At 33.6% G+C, this 22547-nt stretch overlaps 1 protein-coding gene across 1 annotated transcript in view; it reads left to right on the plus strand.

Moving 5' to 3' along the window:
• Nucleotides 1-22547, plus strand: part of FoxK (Forkhead box K) — a 36876-nt gene that overhangs the window by 6523 nt on the left and 7806 nt on the right. Inside the window, exon 2 of the mRNA XM_076419039.1 lies at nt 20430-20680. Within this exon, the coding sequence (XP_076275154.1) occupies nt 20430-20680 (251 nt within the window). The remainder of the gene's footprint in view (nt 1-20429; nt 20681-22547) is intronic.

A 22547-nucleotide genomic window follows, 5' to 3' on the forward strand; every position in this document is an offset into this window, starting at 1 on the left:
ACATTTTATTTATTTTTACCAACTCATTTCAATTAATTTTACCAATTTCATTTTAAATAACCATTTGAAGTACTGCACTTTGGAACATGGTATCTTGAAAACTTAATTTATGTTTTGCAAGCCAATCCTTAATTGCCTACACCCTTTGCCTACTATGTGTTGGGATCTATTTGTTGTATTCCTGTTTCTAGCATGAAGAACGACATATGTGCAAATAATTATTAAAAATATTATGATTTACAAAACCTAATGAAATGTTATTCTAACTTTTAGCTTTTTCCATCAACTTTTGTTTTCTTTACGCTCTTTTTATTAGCATTTCTTATCAAGAGTGGCCTAATGTCCCATTTTGTAATACGTATCTGTACACAAATTGGAGTAACAAGTCCTTCTTAATTTTATTATATGCTTTTAAAAATTGTATTATTTTAAAAGCAATGTCTAGAAGTAACATTGATGGATTATCTTTATACCATTTGAGTCCCATGTTTCCTTACAGTGTTCGAAGTGATGACTTATATCCCACAAAGAGCTCCATATTCCTAAGTTTTCTATGGATACTTTCAAAAGTAACAGTTTTCTCTGAAATAATTATATTAAATTATGTTTATATTGAAAAAACTACTCACCGTTTCTTTACATTTCATCAATTTAATTTTGAATAGAGGCCACATCAAAGTATGTAGATATTTTCTTTTCGATTAATACAAAATTATATGATTTTTCTGTAATTTCAGAGATTTTAGCTATAGTGCTCACACTAATATTCAATGCAGCTGCATTACAATAAAAATATTTTTATTAAAAAGCCTAACAGCTTAATATTTAATAGTATCAATACTTACCTCTCTAGCGCATTTTACTAGTAAGAACGCGCCTCCATTACCTCGTTCCTAGTAAAAATTATTGATTAGAGATCTGTTTCTAACGACTATTTATGTGGCCTCGAAATTTTCAATCATCAAAAATATCAAAATCAAAGTAATCAAAAATGTTAAGCAGCGTTTTTAAATTTGTCAAAACAATCAAAGCACCACAATAATGATTTGCCGGTTTATAACCTGTAATTATGTTTTGCAGAATTTTGCAGTCATTTAACAACCGAATGATTTGCAGACCGATTTGGTTACATATTCGAACGTATCAGACAGGATTGTATCTCTTTTTAACTGCTACACTGCTACTTTGGATGGACTATAAAACTTTTGCCTTTTGTTTTAAAAGTCTATTCTTTAGTTTTAATAGTACATGCGTAACAGGTCAATTGAAAAGTCCCCGGCCTGACACATAGATGGCGCCACTAGAATTAAATCCATATGTTTTTTAGTTAGCGTTAACCCTCAAAAGATGCGTGTATAAATTTGACAGCTGTCGGATCATTAATTTGTGAATTATAGCATTTTGAGTGAAGCAACTTTTGTTATTGTGAAAAAAAATGGATAAAAAGGAATTTCGCGTGTTTATAAAATATTGCTTTTTGAAGGGAAAAAATACATTTGAAGCAAAAACTTGGCTTAATGCCGAGTTTTCAGACACGACCTCAGGAAAATCAACCATCAAGGATTGGTATGCTAAGTTTAGACGTGGTGAAATGAACACTGAAGACGGTAAACGCAGTGGACCCCCAAAAGAGGTTGTTACCGACGAAAACATTTAAAAAATCCAGAAAATGATTTTAAATGACCGTAAATTGAAATTGAATGAAATAGCAAACACTCTAAAGATATCAACTGAACGTGTACATCATATCATTCTCGAATATTTGGGTATGAGAAAGCTCTGTGCAAACTGGGTGCCGCGCGAGCTCATTTTTGACCAAAAGCAACGACGAGTTGATGATTCGGAGCAGTGTTTGAAGATGATCAAGCGTAATAAACCCGAGTTTTTGAGTCGATATGTGACAATGGATGAAACATGGCTCCATCATTTCACTTTGAAGTCCATTGAAGTCATCCGAGTGAACTGCACACGATGAACCCGCTCCAAAGCGTGGGAAAACGCAACGGTAGGTCGGCAAGGTTATGGCGTCTGTATTTTGGGATATGCATGGAATAATTTTTATTGACTACCTTGAAAAAGGAAGGACCACCAACAGCGACTATTACATAGCATTATTGGACCGTTTGAACGACGAAATCGCCGAAAAACGGCCGCATTTGAAGAAAAAGATAGTTCTGCTTCACCAAGATAATGCACCGTGTCACAAGTCCGTGAAAGCGATGACAAAAATCTATGAATTGGGCTTCAAATTGCTTCCTCATCCACCGTATTCTCCAGATCTGCCCCCCAGCGACGATTTCCTGTTCTCAGATCTCAAAAGAATGCTTGCTGGAAAGACATTTTCGTCGAATGAAGAGGTGATCGCCGAAACTGAGGCCTATTTTGAAGCAAAGGACAAATCGTATTAAAAAAATGGTATCGAAAAGTTTGAGGGTTGTTATAATCAGTCTGTCACTCTTGAAGGGAATTATGTTGAATAAAAAAAAATTGCCAAGAAAATGTTTTACTATGGTAGACCGGGGACTTTTTATTTGACCTGTTATTAACAAGTTCTTTTACCAATAAAAATAATAATAAATGAATAATTAAGATGGTAAACATTATTTTAGTAAATAATAAGACCCGGAATAGAAGTAATCGGCCTACCATGGACCTACGACCGAAATCTAAATACGTCCTTTTGTCTATTCCTGTCCCCCCGGTCGTAAACAGCGACTGTTAGTCGACGAAAATCCCGAAATCGATTCGCTAAAAGACCCGCACGTGCCGCCGAAAAAAAGGCCTTTGGAGGAAATTTACGGAGAGGCCCTGGAAATCCTGCCGTCGGCCGTGTGAACTTCGCGCGAGGTTCAAGGCCGCTGTCAGGATAATCAATTCCGGCCGAAAATACCACCGCCAGCAGCAGAAGCGGTGGTGGTGGTGGCGGCGGCAGGCAGCCAACGAGCCTCTTTCCCGTACGTTTCCCGCCTGGTAACAGGAAAATGGGTCCGTATTTGGACGTGATCGCGCGCGCTACCCACACTATCATTGCTACGACAACGATCCGTCCAAGCGATTAAGTAGTAACCCTCTCGAAAACAAATAATTTTTAACATCGTGCAGTATTTGTTTTATTGTGACATTCTGCGATCTTTCTACCGATAGATAAAAGAGAATTCGAACAATTCGAACAGGCTGGATGACAGTAATAAAGAATCATGAAAATGTTGATTTATATAATTAGAGGCAGATTATTAAAAATAAATTTATTTTAAAATTAAAAATGCCATTACTAAGATTTTACCACGAAATAAAAAAGCAACATTTGAAAATTCACCATGTTTAGTCAAACACCAATCACAAGCGCTGCGAAACATTCACGTCACTTACAGTTTCCCAACTATCACATCCGCATGTCAATGTTTGAACATTTTAGCGCGCTTGCATTATATTACAGGTTAAAAATTGGTTTTGTGCTACCAAGGAAAAGAAAAGATAGACGAAAAAATTGAACTAGAATTTTTCAGGGTAAATGACCTAAATATGCCCAGAGACGATTCGTCGATAGTAAATGTACAATGTGACTGTGTACTACAGTAATTTAAAAAATAATTATACAACTTTTATAGAATTGAAGCGAGTTATCAGCATAGTATTCCAGAAACACTAACCATGAAATGTGGTAGGATATTGAAAAAAAATTAAGTTTAAGTACTATTGATATAACACTTGGCAAGAAAATTAATAAGTGTAGTAAAGAGTACCCTATAATAAAACATTCGTCAGGTGGTAACTATGAAAATAGTATTATTAAAATCAAGTGCTCTATATTTCTTAAAACAAATTAAAATTGTAAGTGAATTGCATTTGAAGATACAGATGCAAATGTATTTAACAGTGCTAACAAAATATTCATTTTATATAATTAATAATAAGAACAGCGTAAAAATTGTTTAAACTATATACATTTGGTGTAATAATGTTTATGTATTAACACTGCTGGTTTTCTACTAAATGTACCTCATTACAGTACACAAGATCAAATGGTTTTATTCTTTTTAGTTTCTGTCTTGTTTTGGTGTTATCCAAGAGCTGTATCACTTTGATATTGACATGAGAATTCAAGAGACTCTCGCCTCATGTTTCCTTGCGATTTTCTTGATTTCCTGAGTGACAGTTGGTTTCTGATGGTCTCGGTGTACGTAATCAGTATTCTGTGTATCTGGGTGTACCTACAATACTTTGTTTTCGCAACAACTGGTATTGTATTTATATTACTTTTATAGGTTTCAATACATGATTATATAATAGCAATTTATTATATACTGAAAATTGTGATTTTCTGCTAATTAACCAGTACATTTTCCTATATTTAAACTCCAGTTCTTTTCTTTCATTTTTAACACGTTCTTTACAGCAAAGTTTTACATCAAAATTCATTACGAGATACTTAGCGTTGTTCCATGTAGTGAATGATAGTATTATTTAATGTTATTGGTGCTTGTGCGATCTGATTATACCGTGAACTTCGGCTTTTTGTGAAGAAGCTTCACGTTGGTATAACACATTTAGTACTGACCACAGTTCGGTCAAGGTCGAATGTGCTAAATGTCCTAGAATCAGTTGTTGAGCCAGAAAACATTGATGCTGAGATTGAGTCATCCTTTGACATTAGTATGACGAGCATCAATAAAATATTGTATGAACATGCTCGTGTCAATTGGTACAAGGAAATGAATAAAATCTACACACACAGGATTCTATCTGTGTGTAAAGTATTGGATCCATGCTTATGAGGCCCAAACAAAACAACAACCAACTTTAAATATTTTCGAGCCAAATTTATCAATCGAAGAATTTCGAAACAAACCATCGCCTATTTTTTCGAGTAATAATGGACATGTGCCAACTGTGCGGTTAGGGCAACGTAGAACGGTGAATTCTGAATGCTACACAAACAATAGTTTGCTTACCAGAAGTGCTTCGTGAATTACAATAAAAGAAGGACATCGGCTGAAATAATCTATTTAACGGACTAAATGGTCGAAGTGTCGTCCTCCGTACAGCCCTGATTTGGCACCATATAACTTTTTTGTTCCCGCATGTCAAGAATAAATTGCGTGGCCAACGTTATTTATATTTATCCAAAATGCTTACCGAAATTGGTTCAAACGCTTGCAAAGATGTATTTGATCATCATTGAGGATACGTGGAAAAACGATAAAGCCATTTTTGTTAACCGATTACTGTTTTTTTATTGTTAGGCTCAAAATATAGTAATTATAACAAATATAGTAACACTCACTGTCAAAAAAGGGCGAAATAAAGTTACATTTAAAAATCAAAAACCATTGATTACAGTAGTAAATATAATCTATTTAAAGTTATCAACAACCTACGATTTTTTTTGGCCCGCTTGTATATCAATGAGGAAATGAGTTGTTAACCAACCTATTTTTTTCTAGCTCGATCCGGTGAAATGCCGCTATTTCGTGTGCTAATATTTTTATTTAATCGCTATGATACTATTATGTGTTTCGTTTTTATTAACAGCTATTTTTTATACGAACATATAATTAGCACTTTTTAAATTATCACCCATAAATTCTAGCTATCCACAGGCGTTATATATAATGGATATAAGTTAAATATGATCAGAACAGTGAATTCATTTTAAGGGATCTAGTTTTTGCCTTCATTGTATAATTCAAAGGAAATAATGCTGTTAAAGATAACACGAGTCTGCAACAAAAAAGATATATTAGCATTTTCAACTGTTTTATTTGTATGTTGGTATGTCGAAAACGAAAAGAATATGCAAACAATTCCCAGATTCCAAGTCAGGATTTTTTGCAACGGTCCAGTATGAAACAGCATATTGGTATCTTGATAGATTTATCAAAAAGAAACTTCAGTTCAGCAGAAAGCAGTTCTGCTTCTCAAAGGCAGTTTTTATTCTTCCATTCCTGTAGGTCATACCGTACACTTCAAAGAAGCCTACAAGAACTTTGAAGGAATTAATTATTGGAAAATAAAAATACGACGACCGTGATTGGCAGATATGTGCCGGTCTTAAAATGTTGCGCATGTTCAAGGTTTTTGGTTCGTTTAGGTTTTACCAAAGTCTTTTGTTTGTTGTGTCTGCGGAATACCAGAGATCAGGCAAAGTACAGGACCAAAAGCAGTTGGTCACCGAGGGAGTTTAAGGTTGATGAAAAAAACGCCCTTAAAGAAATATTGGCATCTCCACATACAGTTATTTTACCACCAATACACATAAAGTTGGGATTGATAAAATAATTTATAAAATTATTTTCCAAAGATGAAAATTGCTTCAAATACATAGTTTCTGATCAAATTACAAAGCAAAAGTTAACGAAGGTGTTTTCGTTGGGGCAGATAGACTTATTACTGACCCACAACTCATAACGGATTTTAAAAAAGAAGGGTGTATTGCTCTTTAAGGAAGTCGTTGAGAAGTTTTTAGGGAGTCATAAAAACCCTGACTATAAACAAATCGTCAAAAGTATGCTAAAAACATTTCACGCTTCAAGTTGCCTAATGAGAGTCTAGTTAATGATTTGTCAATCAGATAAAAAGGAAACAAATGCAAATGGAAAAAATGCGATAAAATGATTTTTACACCTTGGAAATTACCAGCTATATCGCCGAAATCCTAAATCTTCACTAGATATTACCGCTTTTCATTAACACTTGTTTCGATCTCCAACAGGTCAATTGAAAAGTCCCCGGCCTACCATAGTAAAACACATTTTTTGGCAAAATTATTTTTTGTTTATTCAACATAATTCCCTTCAAGGGTGATACACTTATTATAGCGACCCTTTTCGATACCATTTGTGTAGTACGATTTGTCCTTTGCTTCAAAATAGGCTTCAGTTTCGGCGATCAGCTCTTCATTCGGCGAAAATTTCCTCCTGGCGAGAATTCTTTCGAGATCTGAGAACAGGAAATAGTCGCTGAGGTCCAGATCTGGAAAATACGATAGATGAGGAAGCAATTCGGGGCCCAATTGATGGATTTTAGCCACTGTTTTCACTGACTTGTGACACGGTGAATTGTCTTGGCGAAGCAGCACTTTCTTTTTCTTCAAATGCGGCCGTTTTTCGGCGATTTCGTCCTTCAAATGGTCCAACAATGCTATTTAATAGTCGCTGTTGATGGTCCTTCCTTTTTCAAGGTAGTCAATGAAAATTATTCCATGCGCATCCCAAAATACAGACTGTTGCGTTTTCCCACGCTTTGTAGCGAGTTCATCGTGTGTAGTGCACTCGCATGACTGTCGATTGGACTTCGGAGTGAAATGATGGAGCCTTGTTTCACCCATAGTCACATATCGACGCAAAACCGCGGGTTTATTAAGCTTGATCATCTTCAAACACTGCTCCGAATCATCAACTCTTCGTTATTTTTGGTCAAAAGTGAGCTCGCGCGGCACCCACTTTACACAGAACTTTCTCATACCCAAATATTCGTGAATGATATGATGTACATGATGATATGATGGAATGTCTGCTATTTCATTCAATTTCAATTTACGGTCATTCATAATCATTTTGTGGATTTTTTAAATATTTTCGTCGGTAACAACCTCTTTTGAGAGTCCACTGCGTTCACCGTCTTCGGTGTTCATTTCATCACGTCTAAACTTAGCCTACCAATCTTTGATGGTTGATTTTCCTGGGACAGTGTCCGGAAACTCGGCATTGAGCCAAGTTTTTGCTTCAACTGTATATTTTCAATATTTTATCAACACGCGAAATTTTTATTTTATCCCTTTTTATCTATTTATTTCATAATAACAAAAGCTGTTTCACTCAAAATGCTATAATTCACAAACTAATGATCCGACAGCTGTCAAATTTATACACGCATCTTTTGAGAGTTAGAGCTAACTAAAAAAACATATGAATTTAATTCTAGTAGCGCCGTATATGTCAAGCGGGGACTTTTCAATTGACCTTTTACATAACGTTTCTTCCAATTTTATTAGAATACCTAAAATAAGCCGATTTTTTCCATAGTCTTAAAAGAGTGTTCATTTGTCAACATGGAATGAAAAAATGGTGCGAAGATGGAAGGACAGGGTTAGAAGTTGTGATGTCTCGCTGTTGGATTTTTTAATTATCTTTTTATATTCCCTTAATTCTGTTTTTAATCTTTAATTTAACATTGTGGTCGTTCATGCATTGGTATTTATCAGCGAGTGTTTCAGACGTACGGTTCTTTGTAATATTGGTTTGTCCATAATATATAGGGAATCTCAAATTCTACAATTTGATTTAAATGGAAAATACTGTCTTTTTATTGTAATTTACTTCATTAGATCATAAAGCACATAAGCGGGCTTACCCTTACAATTATTACTGCCTTGTTAAAATAATCTGATTAATTTTTACGGATTTTTCTACAAATACTATCACACTATTTAAAATATAAATAGGTTTAATGAGATGAATAAAATTCCATCAAAATATACTTAAAAATCAAAGAACCAGGTGATTATTTAAGATGTTTTCTGTCAGCTGCTCACCATGAGTCTAAACTATAAGGGTTTGGTATTGTTTCTTCCATATACCCTGGACTATGTAACGAGTTTTTCAAATTCAGTTGGAGACTGGTAAAAACATATAATATGTTTTGTGCACAAGGGAGATTACTTTGAAAGGGATGAAATAAATTTGGAAATATAAAAAAATTCTTACATTTTATTTAACAAATTTTTTTATTATTTTTTAATTCCAATAACCTAATAAGAAGTTGATGTATATAGAGACGGCATAAATTTAGCAGATGTATTTAAAAACTTCATAAATTAATTTTATTAAATAAACCTTTACAGGTTATGATGTCTATGTTCGTTGTTAATATTTTAGTAAGATAACCAAGAACGACATGATTACAAAATTATTTCTTTGCTAATTCATCATATCAAGCTTATTCATTATGTGGTTCTCTGATAAAAAATACATCTTCAAACATAACTTTACTCCTTTCAAAATAGATCAACCCCTATCAGTTTTAATGAAATTAAGGAAGAGAAGACACTTTTATTTTGCGGCAACAAGTTTATTTCAAGAATAGGGAGTGATAAAATGATCTACCAAGTCGCAGCTCCTTCCTAGAGAAAATGACCATAGGTTTTACGAGGTCGTAGATTGCTTCGAACAGCTTTTAATTTATTACATAACTCTTTGTGAACTGATAGTGCCTTCGTACTTGGAAGTTTCGCTATTGAAGCAACCGAACTAATACACTCTCCTTTGGTGGCCGCAAATATTAACTGCAAGCTTCTGCTTAAGTTCTAGTAGACTAGGCTAAGAGTTCTTTCAGCAACTTTAGTAGGCATAGGCTCTGCTTATGTTTGTATCCAAATTCCAGGTACGGGTATGATGCCTATGATGGAATTACCAGCAAGGCATCCATTACATGACTTAACATATCCTGGTTATTCAATATGTTTATCTGTCAGCACCACTGTTATCTGGAAATATGACACAGCTAGCTTAATGTACAAAGCGTGCCACATTTATTAACACAAGAATTATTTTTAAAACAGACTTGAAAGATTTTGTAAATGACTGTGAATGAGATCCGGGTATACCATCATATTTCTAGAACTGAACAAGAGCTTGAAAAGTACTAGGACTCGATGGGCTGGGAAAATGATTTCCATCAAACGAAGAGGTAATAGGGCCACTTAACAGTGATGAACTTATTGAAGCTGGAGAAAATTATACTGAAAAAAAATTGTCGAGCGATCTATAGCCTATCCAAAGTAGCAGTGAAATCACGTCATCTCAATTTATGACGCTAAAACGGTGTGATGTTGCCGCAATTAACGTTAACATTTTATACATTTCAGTTTATTTTAGCTTCGTTATATAACAATGATGACAATCTAATGATGCTAAAAATGTTATAAACTATAATTTATTTTAACATTACAATACATCTAATGCATATATTATCGAAGGACTTAAACGACAGTTAATTAAACAGCCACAATAGTTCATAAATTATTTATAAGTTATAGAGTTATATTATTCTATTTATGTTGAACTTTTTTCTAAACCACCTATTATATCCCCTGGAGGCTTAATACACCTAATTAATAATTGTACGCCCAAATAATGTATTTTATTTTCATTAGAGAACATATTTACTTTTATATGTTTAGTTATTGTTTCCTTCTCATTCGGAAATCATTCTGATATCACTGAAATTCTGCTTAAGTTTCTTCTATTACTTTCTGTGTACATTTTTCTCGATTAAATTAGGTTTAATCACTAATTCTCTCTTCTCAAACATTCTCTCTAATTCAGAATTAAACATTTCATTTATATTTACTAAGTGACAATTTGAAATACTTCATTCTTTAATGTGGTATCTTCAAAACTTAAAATATATTTTGGAAACCGATCCTTAATGACAGCCTTTGCCGACCACCTGTTGGTATTTTTTTGTTTATAGAATGAAGATCAATATATCTGCAGTAAAATATTAAAAAATATTATGATTTGTAAATCATAATATTTACCTTATCAAATGTTATTCTAACTTTTACCTTTTTCCATCAACTTTTGTTTTATTAGCACTCTTTTTATTAGCAATTTGCCAAGGGTAGCATAATGTTCCATTTTGAATTACCTTTTGTCTATATACAAGTGATGACTTACGTCCTTCAAAGAACTTCATATCCAGAGGTTTTCTATGGGTATTTTCCTAGAACTGCACTAACAGAATAAATTTAAAATTAAACCAGAAATAATTGAATTAAGTTATTTTTATATTAAAAAAAACTAAACCAAAATTATATGGTTTCTCTTTAATTTGGGAGATTTTAGTTATAATACTAATATTCACTGCAGCTGCAACACAATAAAAATATTTCTAATAAAACACCAGCAGCTTAATATTTAATAATATCAACATTTACCTTTCTAACGCATTTTACTGGTAGAACGGGTCCCCATTTACCTCGTTTCCGGTCGAAGTTATTGATTAAAGACGTAATATATATTCTGTAATTTGACTTCTGACTGACTATTTATTTGGCCTCGGCATTTTCAACCAGAGTAATCCAAAAAATATTAAGCAGCGATTTGAAATTTATCAAAACAAGCAAAGCGCCAAAACGTTTGCCGGTTTATAACCTCTTATCACTAATGTTTTGGTCACTGGTACTTCGGATAGAGTATAGTATAGTTCTTCGCATATACATTTCTTTTACGAGCATTGTTTTTCAAGAGGTAGTAATACAATCTAGTAGTGTTGATAAAATATCTGGGAGAGCTGCTGTTCATTCATACGTCTGTCTCGATTAAGAGAGGTCATCCCGCCCTGATATAGTAGACTGTAACTGACCCACGCGCCCGTCGAAACTGAACGGAACGAACGCGAAACAGCGATGCGAACGCAGAAAAAAAAAGAACAACGCACAGTCGTCGGTCGCCGCCAGTATCGGAGTGGGCCGCTGCGGATGGGAGCTCAAGACTCCTCTTAGCAACAAGCTAGACGGTCGGGAATTCACCACACGATTCGGTATTGTTTTCCGACCACGACGGCGACGGTCGCGATCGATGCCATTGGTCAGGATTTCAGACAATCTTCGTATTGTCGCGTTTCGAGGGAAATATTTTCCTCGATGCCCCATCGACGTCGTCATCCCGGAAACTTAATCATTTTACTAAGATATGAACTATTCGTTTTCAGTTTTCACATCGTTTATCCTTCGTTTACCTCCGGAGGAACCATTTTTTTAAATGTATTACATTATTACTAATCGTTGCCGACTAATTTACAATAACTTAATTCTAGGTATATATAGTCTATTAAGTTTTTTTTAGTAATGCGTCATGGATATTTGTGACGTCGAAACATTGCAATGTTGCCGCATCAACTATGAGTTTTAGTTCAGTTTGGCTTTGACATACAACAAAATTCTAATCTAAATAAAATAATTGAACATAAATAAGAACACAGGTATAATAGTTTGTGGGTTAGATTTGTTTTGTTTACATTGAACTCTTTTCCACACCATCCATGAGGTAGAGTTTCTAGGCGTGTTTTTTTTATGTAGTGGTATCCCCCTGGAGGCCGAATTCACCTAATTAACAATTGCATATCTGAAAAACGTATTTTGCTTTCATTCGACAGCATATTTACCTTTTTATGTTTAGTTCTTGTTTCATTCGATGTATGTTTACTTGTCAAATCATCTTGGTATCACTGTATATATTATTTCTTCTGCTACTATCTGTGTACACCATTCTTCATAAAATTAATCACTGAATTCTGTCTAATACATTTACTATATCTACAAAACAATTAGTATTCATTATCTCCTCATACGTTCTAACCTAATGCTCATGTTTAATTTTGAACAATTACAATCATCTGTGTACACAAATCTTTCACGCCCTACAATTTAATTACAATTAATTATGTGCATACTTTTAGTTGTTTCTACCCTCATCACTCTGGCTCAGGAATTTCCAGCATTTCACAGTATTATCACATATCCTGAAAGTTTTCTTCAGTTATTTTCACTTTCCGATTCACTGTCCATTTCAATCACTAAACTGTCAATTTCTAATCTGTCTGAAACATGTTCACGATTTCACCTCAATTACTTCCTCTGTATGTCTTATCGAGTTCGTCCAAACCGAAAGTGTTATGGTTGACAATGCTTCCTTCCACATATCCAAACAATTTTTGATGGAATATCCTTCTCGACCAGTAACATATCTGCAATTAATTATTAATAAATATAATGACCAACAAAACCTAATCGAATGCTATTGTAGCTTTTACTTTTTTCCATCTATTTTTGTTGTCTTTACTCTTTTTTTGTTACTGTCTTGCCAAGAGTGCCATTAATGAACCATTTTAAAATAGTCAGTTTCGTCAAGATATACAAATTCAAATAGTTTATCTTTGGCCATATTTTATGTCTTTAAATTTTTTTTTAAGACAATGTCTGGAAGTCCATTTTCAGGAATTTCTCTGAGGGTTATCTTTACACCATTTAAACCCTATGCCCTATAAGAGTATATGAAAGGATGTCTTACATCCCTCAAAAAGCTGCATATCCCTAACTCTTTTATGTATACTTTCCAGACAGACAATTTTCTCTAAAATAATTTTATTAAATTATGTTTATACTGATAAAATAGTTTGTGTACTTACTGTTCTTATACATTTCATATATTTGGTTTCGAATAGAGCCAATCACCCACTTTGTATGTAGACGGGTTTTCTTGGGTAAATCTAACGTATTATTCTTCATTTTGTAAGCGATGTTATTCACAGTACCCACACTAATATTTGCGCGGCAGCAACCCGCTAAAAACATTTTCAATAAAATTGTAGGGACTTATATTATTTAATATCATCAATAATTACCCCTCTAACGGAATTTACTGGCAAAAGGGGCCTCCATTATCTCGTTCCTTTTCAAAATAACCTATTAAAGCCGCAATCAATTTGTGACCCTGAATATCTATTGTCTTCGGCATTTTTCGAACAAAGACGACTTAAAATTTATCAAAATAATCAAAGAGCTAAAACAATATTTGCCGGTTTATAACCTGTAGTAATTATAACTAAGATTTTGAATAATTTAGCGTACATCTGACAACCGGACGGCGACCAGCTGTCAGATGTATGCAAAATTCTTGAAAGCAATAGTGATAAGAGGTTTTAACTCTTACCTATAAATTATTGTGGCTGTATAATGAACTGTAATTTTTACATATACTATAATGTTAACATAAATTATATTTTTGTTCATTTATTTTATTTAGGTTAGAATTTTTTTGTATGTCAAAGCCAAACTGAACTAAAACTGAGAGTTGATGCGGCAACATTGTAATGTTTCGAGGTCACAAATATTCATTACACGTTACTAAAAAAACTTTAAATAGACTATATAGTCCTTCCAATCAGACAGCCAATGCACGTCAACACCGTCGAGCATATAAGGTTATTTTTATTTTATTATTTTATTTACATTACTATTTTATAATCATGGTCAAAATAAACGAAAACTTAAATTTGGTGCGGCAACCGATGGGCCATGTTGCTAAATGTCTACAAAATTCTCTAAAACATTGGTGATTTAGACGTTGTAAACCAAAACTCAAATTTGGTGTGGCAACACAGCGACGTGATGACATCATAAATATTGATGATGTGTATTGGCTGTTTTATTGGAAGGACTTTATCTAGTCCTTTCCTTTTCTTTTCTACACGTTCCTTTCAGTGAAGTTTTGGATCAAGATTAATTACGAGATACTTATAGTTGTTGCTATAAGGAATGATTTATGGTGCTTGTACGATCTGATTATATACGTGAACTGCACATGCACAAATTTATTTTTGTTAATTTGTATTTTCCAAGTTTGGGTTCAATTAGTTATATTATCACTTGCCTGCTATAATTTTAATGTGGCTTTTTTGCCATAGGCAAGAATCGTAGTATCATCGGAAAATGTAGTATTCGTTATATTTTAGCTTTGTGGTATACCATATGTGTAGAATAGCTAAAGAATTGGTCCCAACAGACTTCCTTGTGATACACCTGCTTTAGCTTCTTTTATTATAGACTAAGCTTCCTCTTGTTTAACTCTAAACATTGTGGCTGTAATGTAAGATTCTATAGTTCAATGTGTGGTTTCGGTAACGTTTTCTGTAGCTTATGAACAAGATTGTCTTGATATATATATATATATATATATATATATATATATATATATATATATATCTACCTAAGGTTGTAGAAAGTGACAGTCAACAAAATCTACAAATGGACTAGAGACTCCAAATCTGTTCATGTGAATTTTGCGTTGCGACCTAATTGTATCACTTGTCGGGTGTCCAATTCCTTAAGCAGAATCAACTAAATACCTCTTGGAATCATGTTGAACAAAGCAGAGCATATCAGACTCAAAATCAAGCAACCGTACTAGTTAGTCGGAAGATACTTTCATCTTGAGTTAAAATCAAAGAGATTGGTTTATTAATCAATCATAATGCCAATTTGGACTTATGTGATCCCAATATCAAGTTGCATTAAAACGCTATGTCACCAATAAAATGGATTTACGAACTTCTCCAAGATTTGCCTTTAAAACATGAAATAAGATTACTACATCACAGCAACGTATAACTGTTTAATCTTAACTTCAGGTTAAGTAATCTAAGTTTAATTAGGGAAATACATACTGTTATATTGATACAAGTGCAACTGAACAGTAGTAAGAAATAGTTAATTAAAAATAACTGAGATGATACTGATAAAGTTTGAGCACGTTGCTAATAATGAGCAACTTGGTATGAGAATTGGGATTCCCCTTCAGATAATTATTATGGATTAACATGCAATATGCTTAATGTAATTGAATAAAATATATGTCACACTTTTCTATTGAACACATGAATAGGAATGTGTTTTACGTGTTTTAAAGTAGTAATTTGCAGTTGGTAGCAACTCATGCCCAAACGGAATTTTCCCAACAAAACCAGTTATTATACACGGCAAGAAGTTGAAACAGTTTAACAAAATATTATCTGTACCACCTTATTCGTATTATTATTATATTGGCTGGGTAACAGTTTGAAATAGTTCTCTCTTTAGCATTGTTTCCCCAAAACTTAATTTATTGTAAGTCATTCCTTAATTACAAGCCTTTGTCAATCCACTTGTTGGAATCTTTTCCACCAGTGTACTATAGTAAGGGGCATTGTCTATAACAAAAACTGATAGTTCCTATCGGTTCTTTAAGAGCTCATTCTTAATCCAAAGCAAAACATATTATAACTCACTTCTCCACCCATAGATATAGTCACCCATGGACTTGAGAAGAACACTAACTCTGCGTCAGGAATAAAGCCATTCCTGTTTCCAGCATGAAGGACAACATATATGCAATAAATTATTAATAAATATTGTGACTAACAAAAGCTAATCAAACGTTATTCAAACGTTTACCCTTTTCAACTTTAACTTTTGTTGTTTTTTTACTATTTTTATTATCATCTTGCCTTGAATTTATCGAGTTATCATTCATTACATTCTTCATACTATCTTACATTATTATATGCTTTTGAGAATTGTAATCTTCTAAAAGCAATGTCTGGAAGCTCCATTATACGTCTTCGTGGGTTATCTTTACACCATTTAAATCCCCCAAAGAGCTGCATATCTATGGATTTTCTATGGATACTTGCCAGGCTAACAGTTTTTTCTGAAATATTGTATTAAATTATGTTGATATTGAAAAAACTACTCATTGTTTTTATACATTTCATAGGTGTTAGCTTGTTACAGTGGCCATACTAATATTCAGTGGAGCTGTAACGCACTAAAATATTTCCAAAAAATACCACAGCAACTTACTGGTAAGAGGGTGCCTTCACTACCTTGCTCCTGTTCGAAGTAACTAGTTAGAGACGCAATATGTTTGCGACTACTTATTAACTTTAATTTTAATCAGAGTAGCCATTTTAATCAGAGTAATCACAAATAGTGACTTGAAATTTATCAAAACAAGCAAAGTGTCAAAATAACATTTTCCGATTTATAACCTCTTATTATTACTAATGTTTTGAATAATTTTGCAGACATTTGACAATCGAACGACTTTTGTAGGCCGATTCGGTTAATTCTTCGAACGTATCAGACCCCCCTATCTTTTTTTAGCAGAATAAAATGAGAAGGATTACTGATTGCCGATAAATACATTAAACATCTTAATGACATTAGTTCACATTTTTTATAGACTATATAAACGGTCCGTTCTTTCAAATTCCGTCCGTTACGATCCGAAGGTGTCCACAAACCACGGTATAACCCCTTAAGGTTGGCCAGCATATCTGGGCAGTCGTTAACATCTCGCACGGATGCCGCTCCCCTCCTCTTTCTCTCTCCCTCTCAACACAATGAACATTGCGTAAACGCCCGACATGTGGGAACTTTCTCCCGTTTGGTAAATATCAAAGAAAAATCTAAACTAGTTTGCGAGACATTTGGTGAATCATTCGCGCCGACCTTAACTCTTCGATGGAAAGGACGAAGAAGGCGTCATTCTCTATACGTGTGCTTTACCAAGGCGCGGTAATATGGTCGGGCAATAATTTGTATTGGCTTTCCATTTTGTTCTATAATGCAAAGGCGAGTGTACGTTACTGTATTGATGATACTTTGTATTTAAACATATACCTTAATTTATACATTACACCCCTTTAATGTTACTATAAAGTCTGTTCTTATAAATATTTTATATATTTTTAGTTCTTCAAATTTTTTTCCTCTTTTGATCTATTTGTCAAGTTTCTTTCCGTGGGACCACATAGCATTTAGTAGATTCGGTAAAGATAGTTTATATTTTTACCTAAAAATAATGTATGCGAAAGCAATTTCTTAATCGAATATCTACCGTGATGCGTAGGGAAAAAACTCTCCATATAGCTAATAACTATTTATTAATACATAACAAAGTAAAAACAGAACGTGGACATGGTAAATCTGAACTGGTGATACTACGATTATTGATTTTTACATTGCACGTTTAATGTTACTATAGCCCGTCTAATAAATAATACGAGTTGCAGTGTGTAAAAGTGTAAAATTTGTTTTCGGAACTCGGAACGGATTTTTCCTTCTCATTTTCCGTAGTTAATAAGAGACAGAATGCTCTATGATACGTGAGAACATGTAACCCAATCAATCAATCTATAACATTTGTGTTGGCAATGGTCGACCCTGTTGTCAAATGTCTATAAAATTCTTCAAAAAGTTATAATAATTAGAAGTTGTAAACCACCAAAGTCCATTTTGGAGACGCCCATTGGCTGTATTATTGGATATACTAATGTAACTATAAAAAGTCTATAAAATTCTATTTGGGTTGATACTAGTGTGCCATATTTTTTTCTTCCATACATATTTTTTTTTCTTCTTTTAAGAATTTGATACGTAATTTTTTTTAAGTAAGTTGATAACTCTAATTGTAATCATCAAAGTCGGTGGTTTATATCAGCGGACAACCGTTTTGTCTGGATGGATATCATTTACCCACTGCAATTGCAATTTTTCCTTATTAATAGGTATTAGAAACCTGTCTCATATCATTATCTTTTTCTATCCCTCAGTAACTTATTTCATCTTCTCAAGAATCATTTGTGTTATCAATGGAATACTAAAGATAAGCTTAAATAAAATGTTTTTTTTTACGCATTTTATACGTTTTATAGACATTTGATTTGATACAAAATGGAGGTTAATTTTAAACTCATAAAACTTAATATTAAATTTATACTTTAAAATGTATGTCGTGTTAAATAAAAAGCATTGAGTAAGTCCAAAATAATATATTTTTTGTTATTTTTTTTTTAATTTTAAGAATGTAATAGAATAGTAATAAATTGCATTGTTAACAGCCATGATACAACTTAGGCAAATCACATCAATCACACAAATCAGCCCGTTCAATAAATCAGCGAATACACATCATCAATATTTATGACGTCATCACGTCGCTATGTTGCCACATCAAATTTGAGTTTTAGTTTGGAACGTCTAAATCACTAATATTTTTAATAATTTTGCAGATATTTAGCAACATGGCTCACCAGTACCGACCCAAATAGAATTTTACTAAATGATTCGGTTACCTGTTCCAACGCATAACACAGCTCTATTCTATCTCATTTTAACTAGGATAAAATGAGAAGAAAAAATCGGCTCCAGATTTAAAACGATTTTTTTACAAACTACAATTGGAAGTTATCTATGGTCTATTCAAAGTTTTTTTGTACGCACGTCATCAAAATATTTAATGTATTGCCTGACGCAATTTGTAAATTCGTTTTAGAATCAGACAATATTTTCCTTCTCATTTTATTCTAGTTAAAAAGAGATACTATGCTGTCTGATTTGTTTGAACGCGCCATTGTCAATGAATTTGTCAAAGTCGTCCGGTTGTCAGACGTATGCAAAATTATTGAAAGCAATAGTGATAAGAGGTTATAACTCTAACCTGTAAACTATTGTGGCTGTATAATTAACTGTAGTTTTTAGATGTACTATAATGTTAACATAAATTATATTTGATAATATTTTTGTTGAATTATTTTATTTAGATTAAAATTTTATTTTATGTCAAAGCTAAACTGAACTAAAGCTCAGAGTTGATGCAGCAACATTGCAATGTTTCGACGTCACAAATATCCATGACGCATTACTAAAAAAATTTAATACATTATATGTACCTAGAATTAAGTTATTGTATAGAGAAATTGTAAATTAGTCGTCAACGATTAGTAATAATGTAATAAATTAAAAAAAAATAGTTCCTGAAAATAGTTCGAACTGAACTAAAAATCAGAGTTGATGCGGCAATATTGTGACGTTTTGACGTCACAAATTTAGGTGACGTATATACAAAATAACTTTGAACAGACTATATGACGCACTTGCTTGTTTATTGGACACACTATAAATTCAATATTATTTTATACAGGATTCTTTTTATACAGGAGTTTTTAAAAGTTATTCTAAAAACAACACCGTCTGGCGCACAGCAGGTTGGTTCTCCTACTCTAAAAATTGGTACTTTCGAAATATGAACGTTTTGCAATAGCGTTATTAATAATTTTTTTATTAGTAGGGATTTATAATATAAAGAAAACTCTATAGTTTGACTACCGATGGACATACCTCCGTGGTCCTTGGATTCGTTACGCTATTCCAATATCTTAAAAAATATAAACTCTCGTATGGTTACTTTTTATTTCAACCATATTAGTTCTGCTATATAACAAAAATTCGATAATTTTTCACACAATTTTTATCTGATCCAAACACTCATCACCGCATTGCTTTATGTTTACCACTGTAACTCAATGTTTACCATTGTTGATTGTTCAATGAATAAAAGTGGTTTGATATCGTATTGTTTCTTCAACATGAAGTTTTTAAATATAGCATAGGCTGTTGGTTTAGTTTAATATTAAGTGAATATTATTTCAATACAGGCAATACTATCAAATAAATGCAAAATAAATATTTCCAAACTAAATGTTTTTTAAATGAAGCTCATATTAAATATCATATCAATTGAAGGTTTATGTTAGAGATGCATCCTTATACTTTCTGGTATGGATTTTAAAGTGCCGGTATTATCAAATCATTTCACAATACTCATTAAATGCATCAGTCGTTTTGAACATGTTTCTTGTAAGTTGTTTAATCAGTATTCAGTTGTAAATTATATAGTTCTGGCGGAACATTCCGTAATATGTCTTAAGTTTGCCTTCTTGTTGATCACAGTTTTTAATCAAGCATAATAATTTTGTGATTGCAATGATCTGCGAGATATTCTTTTAAATTATCTTATCTAACCTAGCATTATTTTATCTTTTAGATGCACGATTCGATTTCCGAGTACCAACATCCGGCTGTGCTTCCAATCACTGGTGGACGACGGTCTGGACGCAACCGCACCAAACGTCCGCGAGGTATCCCCAGTGCGAATTCGCGAGAGAGCTGGCGGAGGGGTTATGGCCTCATTGTTACCATTGCGCATCAACATACCAGAAGGAGAGTACAGTAGTCCGTTCCCTTCGCCTACTGGTACCATCAGTGCTGCCAATAGTTGTCCAGCTAGTCCTAGAGGTGAGAAAAATCAGTACAAAATGAATTACAAATGAATGGTTCAGCATAGTACATTACAATTTTTGTTTTGCTTTTAATTGTTTTTTATATGTCTCATTGCATAAATTGCAAAAAATGATACATGCTACAATTTAAATGATAAATAACTATTACAATCATCTGTCATTTACTCATCTACATTCTACTATTTATATACCGTAATAGCCTTTTCATTATATTTGGACTTTTATAGCTTTCTGATGGCATCCTGTGATGTGTCTGCCAGATTTACCGTCATTGTTTGAAAACGTTCTGTTGTGGCTGCCTGGCCTATAGTTTATTTGTTACATGTTAAAACCCTTATAATTTTCTATTGGCCAGAACAGATGGTTATTGACAAGGCAAACCGAGAAGTTCCAGCACAGCCTTCAGCACTCACCACTGACATACTGTGAATACCACCTGACAGTGTGAAAATTGTCGTCATTAACCATTCATTATACCCGTCTTTTTTGTAAATTAAGCTTATATGTAATAGCTATTTCAACATTACCAGTTTTTCTCATATGAGAGAAAAAAAACACGTAGTACCTGGGTGGTCCGATAAGTACTAAGCGTACAAAAAAGAAACGAAAATTTTGGAAAAGTGGCGATTTATTTCTCAACATAGTCTACATTTAGTTCGATACACCTGACCCAGAGATGCCCCAACTTCTTTAACCCGTCTGAAAGATACATTTTCTCGGGGTCTGCAAATTTGACCTCCGTGGCGGCAATGACCTCCTGATTCGACTCAATTTTCTGCCCGGCGGGTGACTTCGGAAACAAAATGAAGTCGCACGGGGTCAAGTCTGGAGAATACGGTGGATGAAGGAGCAGTTCGTAGGCTATTCGACAAATTTAACCGTGGCGAGTACGAAGGTATGCGCCTGTGCGTTGTCATTTGCCGTGCCATTCGTTGTCAGGTCATTTTCTACAATTCGGCATAGTACAGCTCTATAACCGTTTTACTCTTTTCTTGCTCTTTTTCCATTTTCCGCGGACACGCCCGCTTTCATACGAGGTCAAAACACAACTACACTTCCGATTGTAGGTAGTACTTCCGGTAGTACACGCTAGTAAATTTCTCTTGCGATTATCTAATGGCTTATCGGATCGCCCTTGTATGTTTTGCTGATGTGGTGTAATGCTTTAAGCAATTACTTAATTTGTTTACGGGCTAATCCGACACTGTCTTCAGTTGAAGTTTACATCAAAATGAAGAAAGTGATGACTGAAAATCCTGAATCTTTCAGTATCTCACGAATCAATTCCTACCATTTTGAGCGATTGCTGACACAAGTGTACCAAAAAGATCTCCATATTCTTCACAAATTATTTGATACTATCTATATAAAACGGATGATCAGATATTAAATAGAAATATATTCGCTGAGTTTGAGTTGTAGGATACGTTTTAATTTTCTAATGACGGTACGTTCTTTTCAACGGTTTCTTATCGCTTAGGCTTTATGGGTATTATGTGTTATTCTCAACGTTCAGTGTGTACGCTTGCTCCAAATCCGAAATGATTTTGCTAAAGCAACGTATCCTGAGTTTTGTCCCGCTTTTAAGAGTGCAAATTTGTCGAAGAAGTTAAAAGTCACTAGATTCATCTGATATGACTTCCGTGACCTATTTCTTTCTTTTTCCAAATCTTAAATTTCCAGTTCAAAATATCCGCTTTCACTCTGTATAGACGTTTTCGAGAGAATATATATATGACATCGTGCGACTGCTACGTCACTAGTGAAGTAATACAGACCTATGTTTCCACCCCTACACATATGAAATCTAGCAAGTATGTAGAGTTATTTCAGGGAAACCATGCAACTCATTTTTAAGTTTC

This window comes from Rhynchophorus ferrugineus, unplaced genomic scaffold, assembly GCF_030347505.1.
Source record: "Rhynchophorus ferrugineus isolate W39M unplaced genomic scaffold, kcgeb_rfMv2 rfM1, whole genome shotgun sequence".
NCBI classification, from domain to species: domain Eukaryota; kingdom Metazoa; phylum Arthropoda; class Insecta; order Coleoptera; family Curculionidae; genus Rhynchophorus; species Rhynchophorus ferrugineus.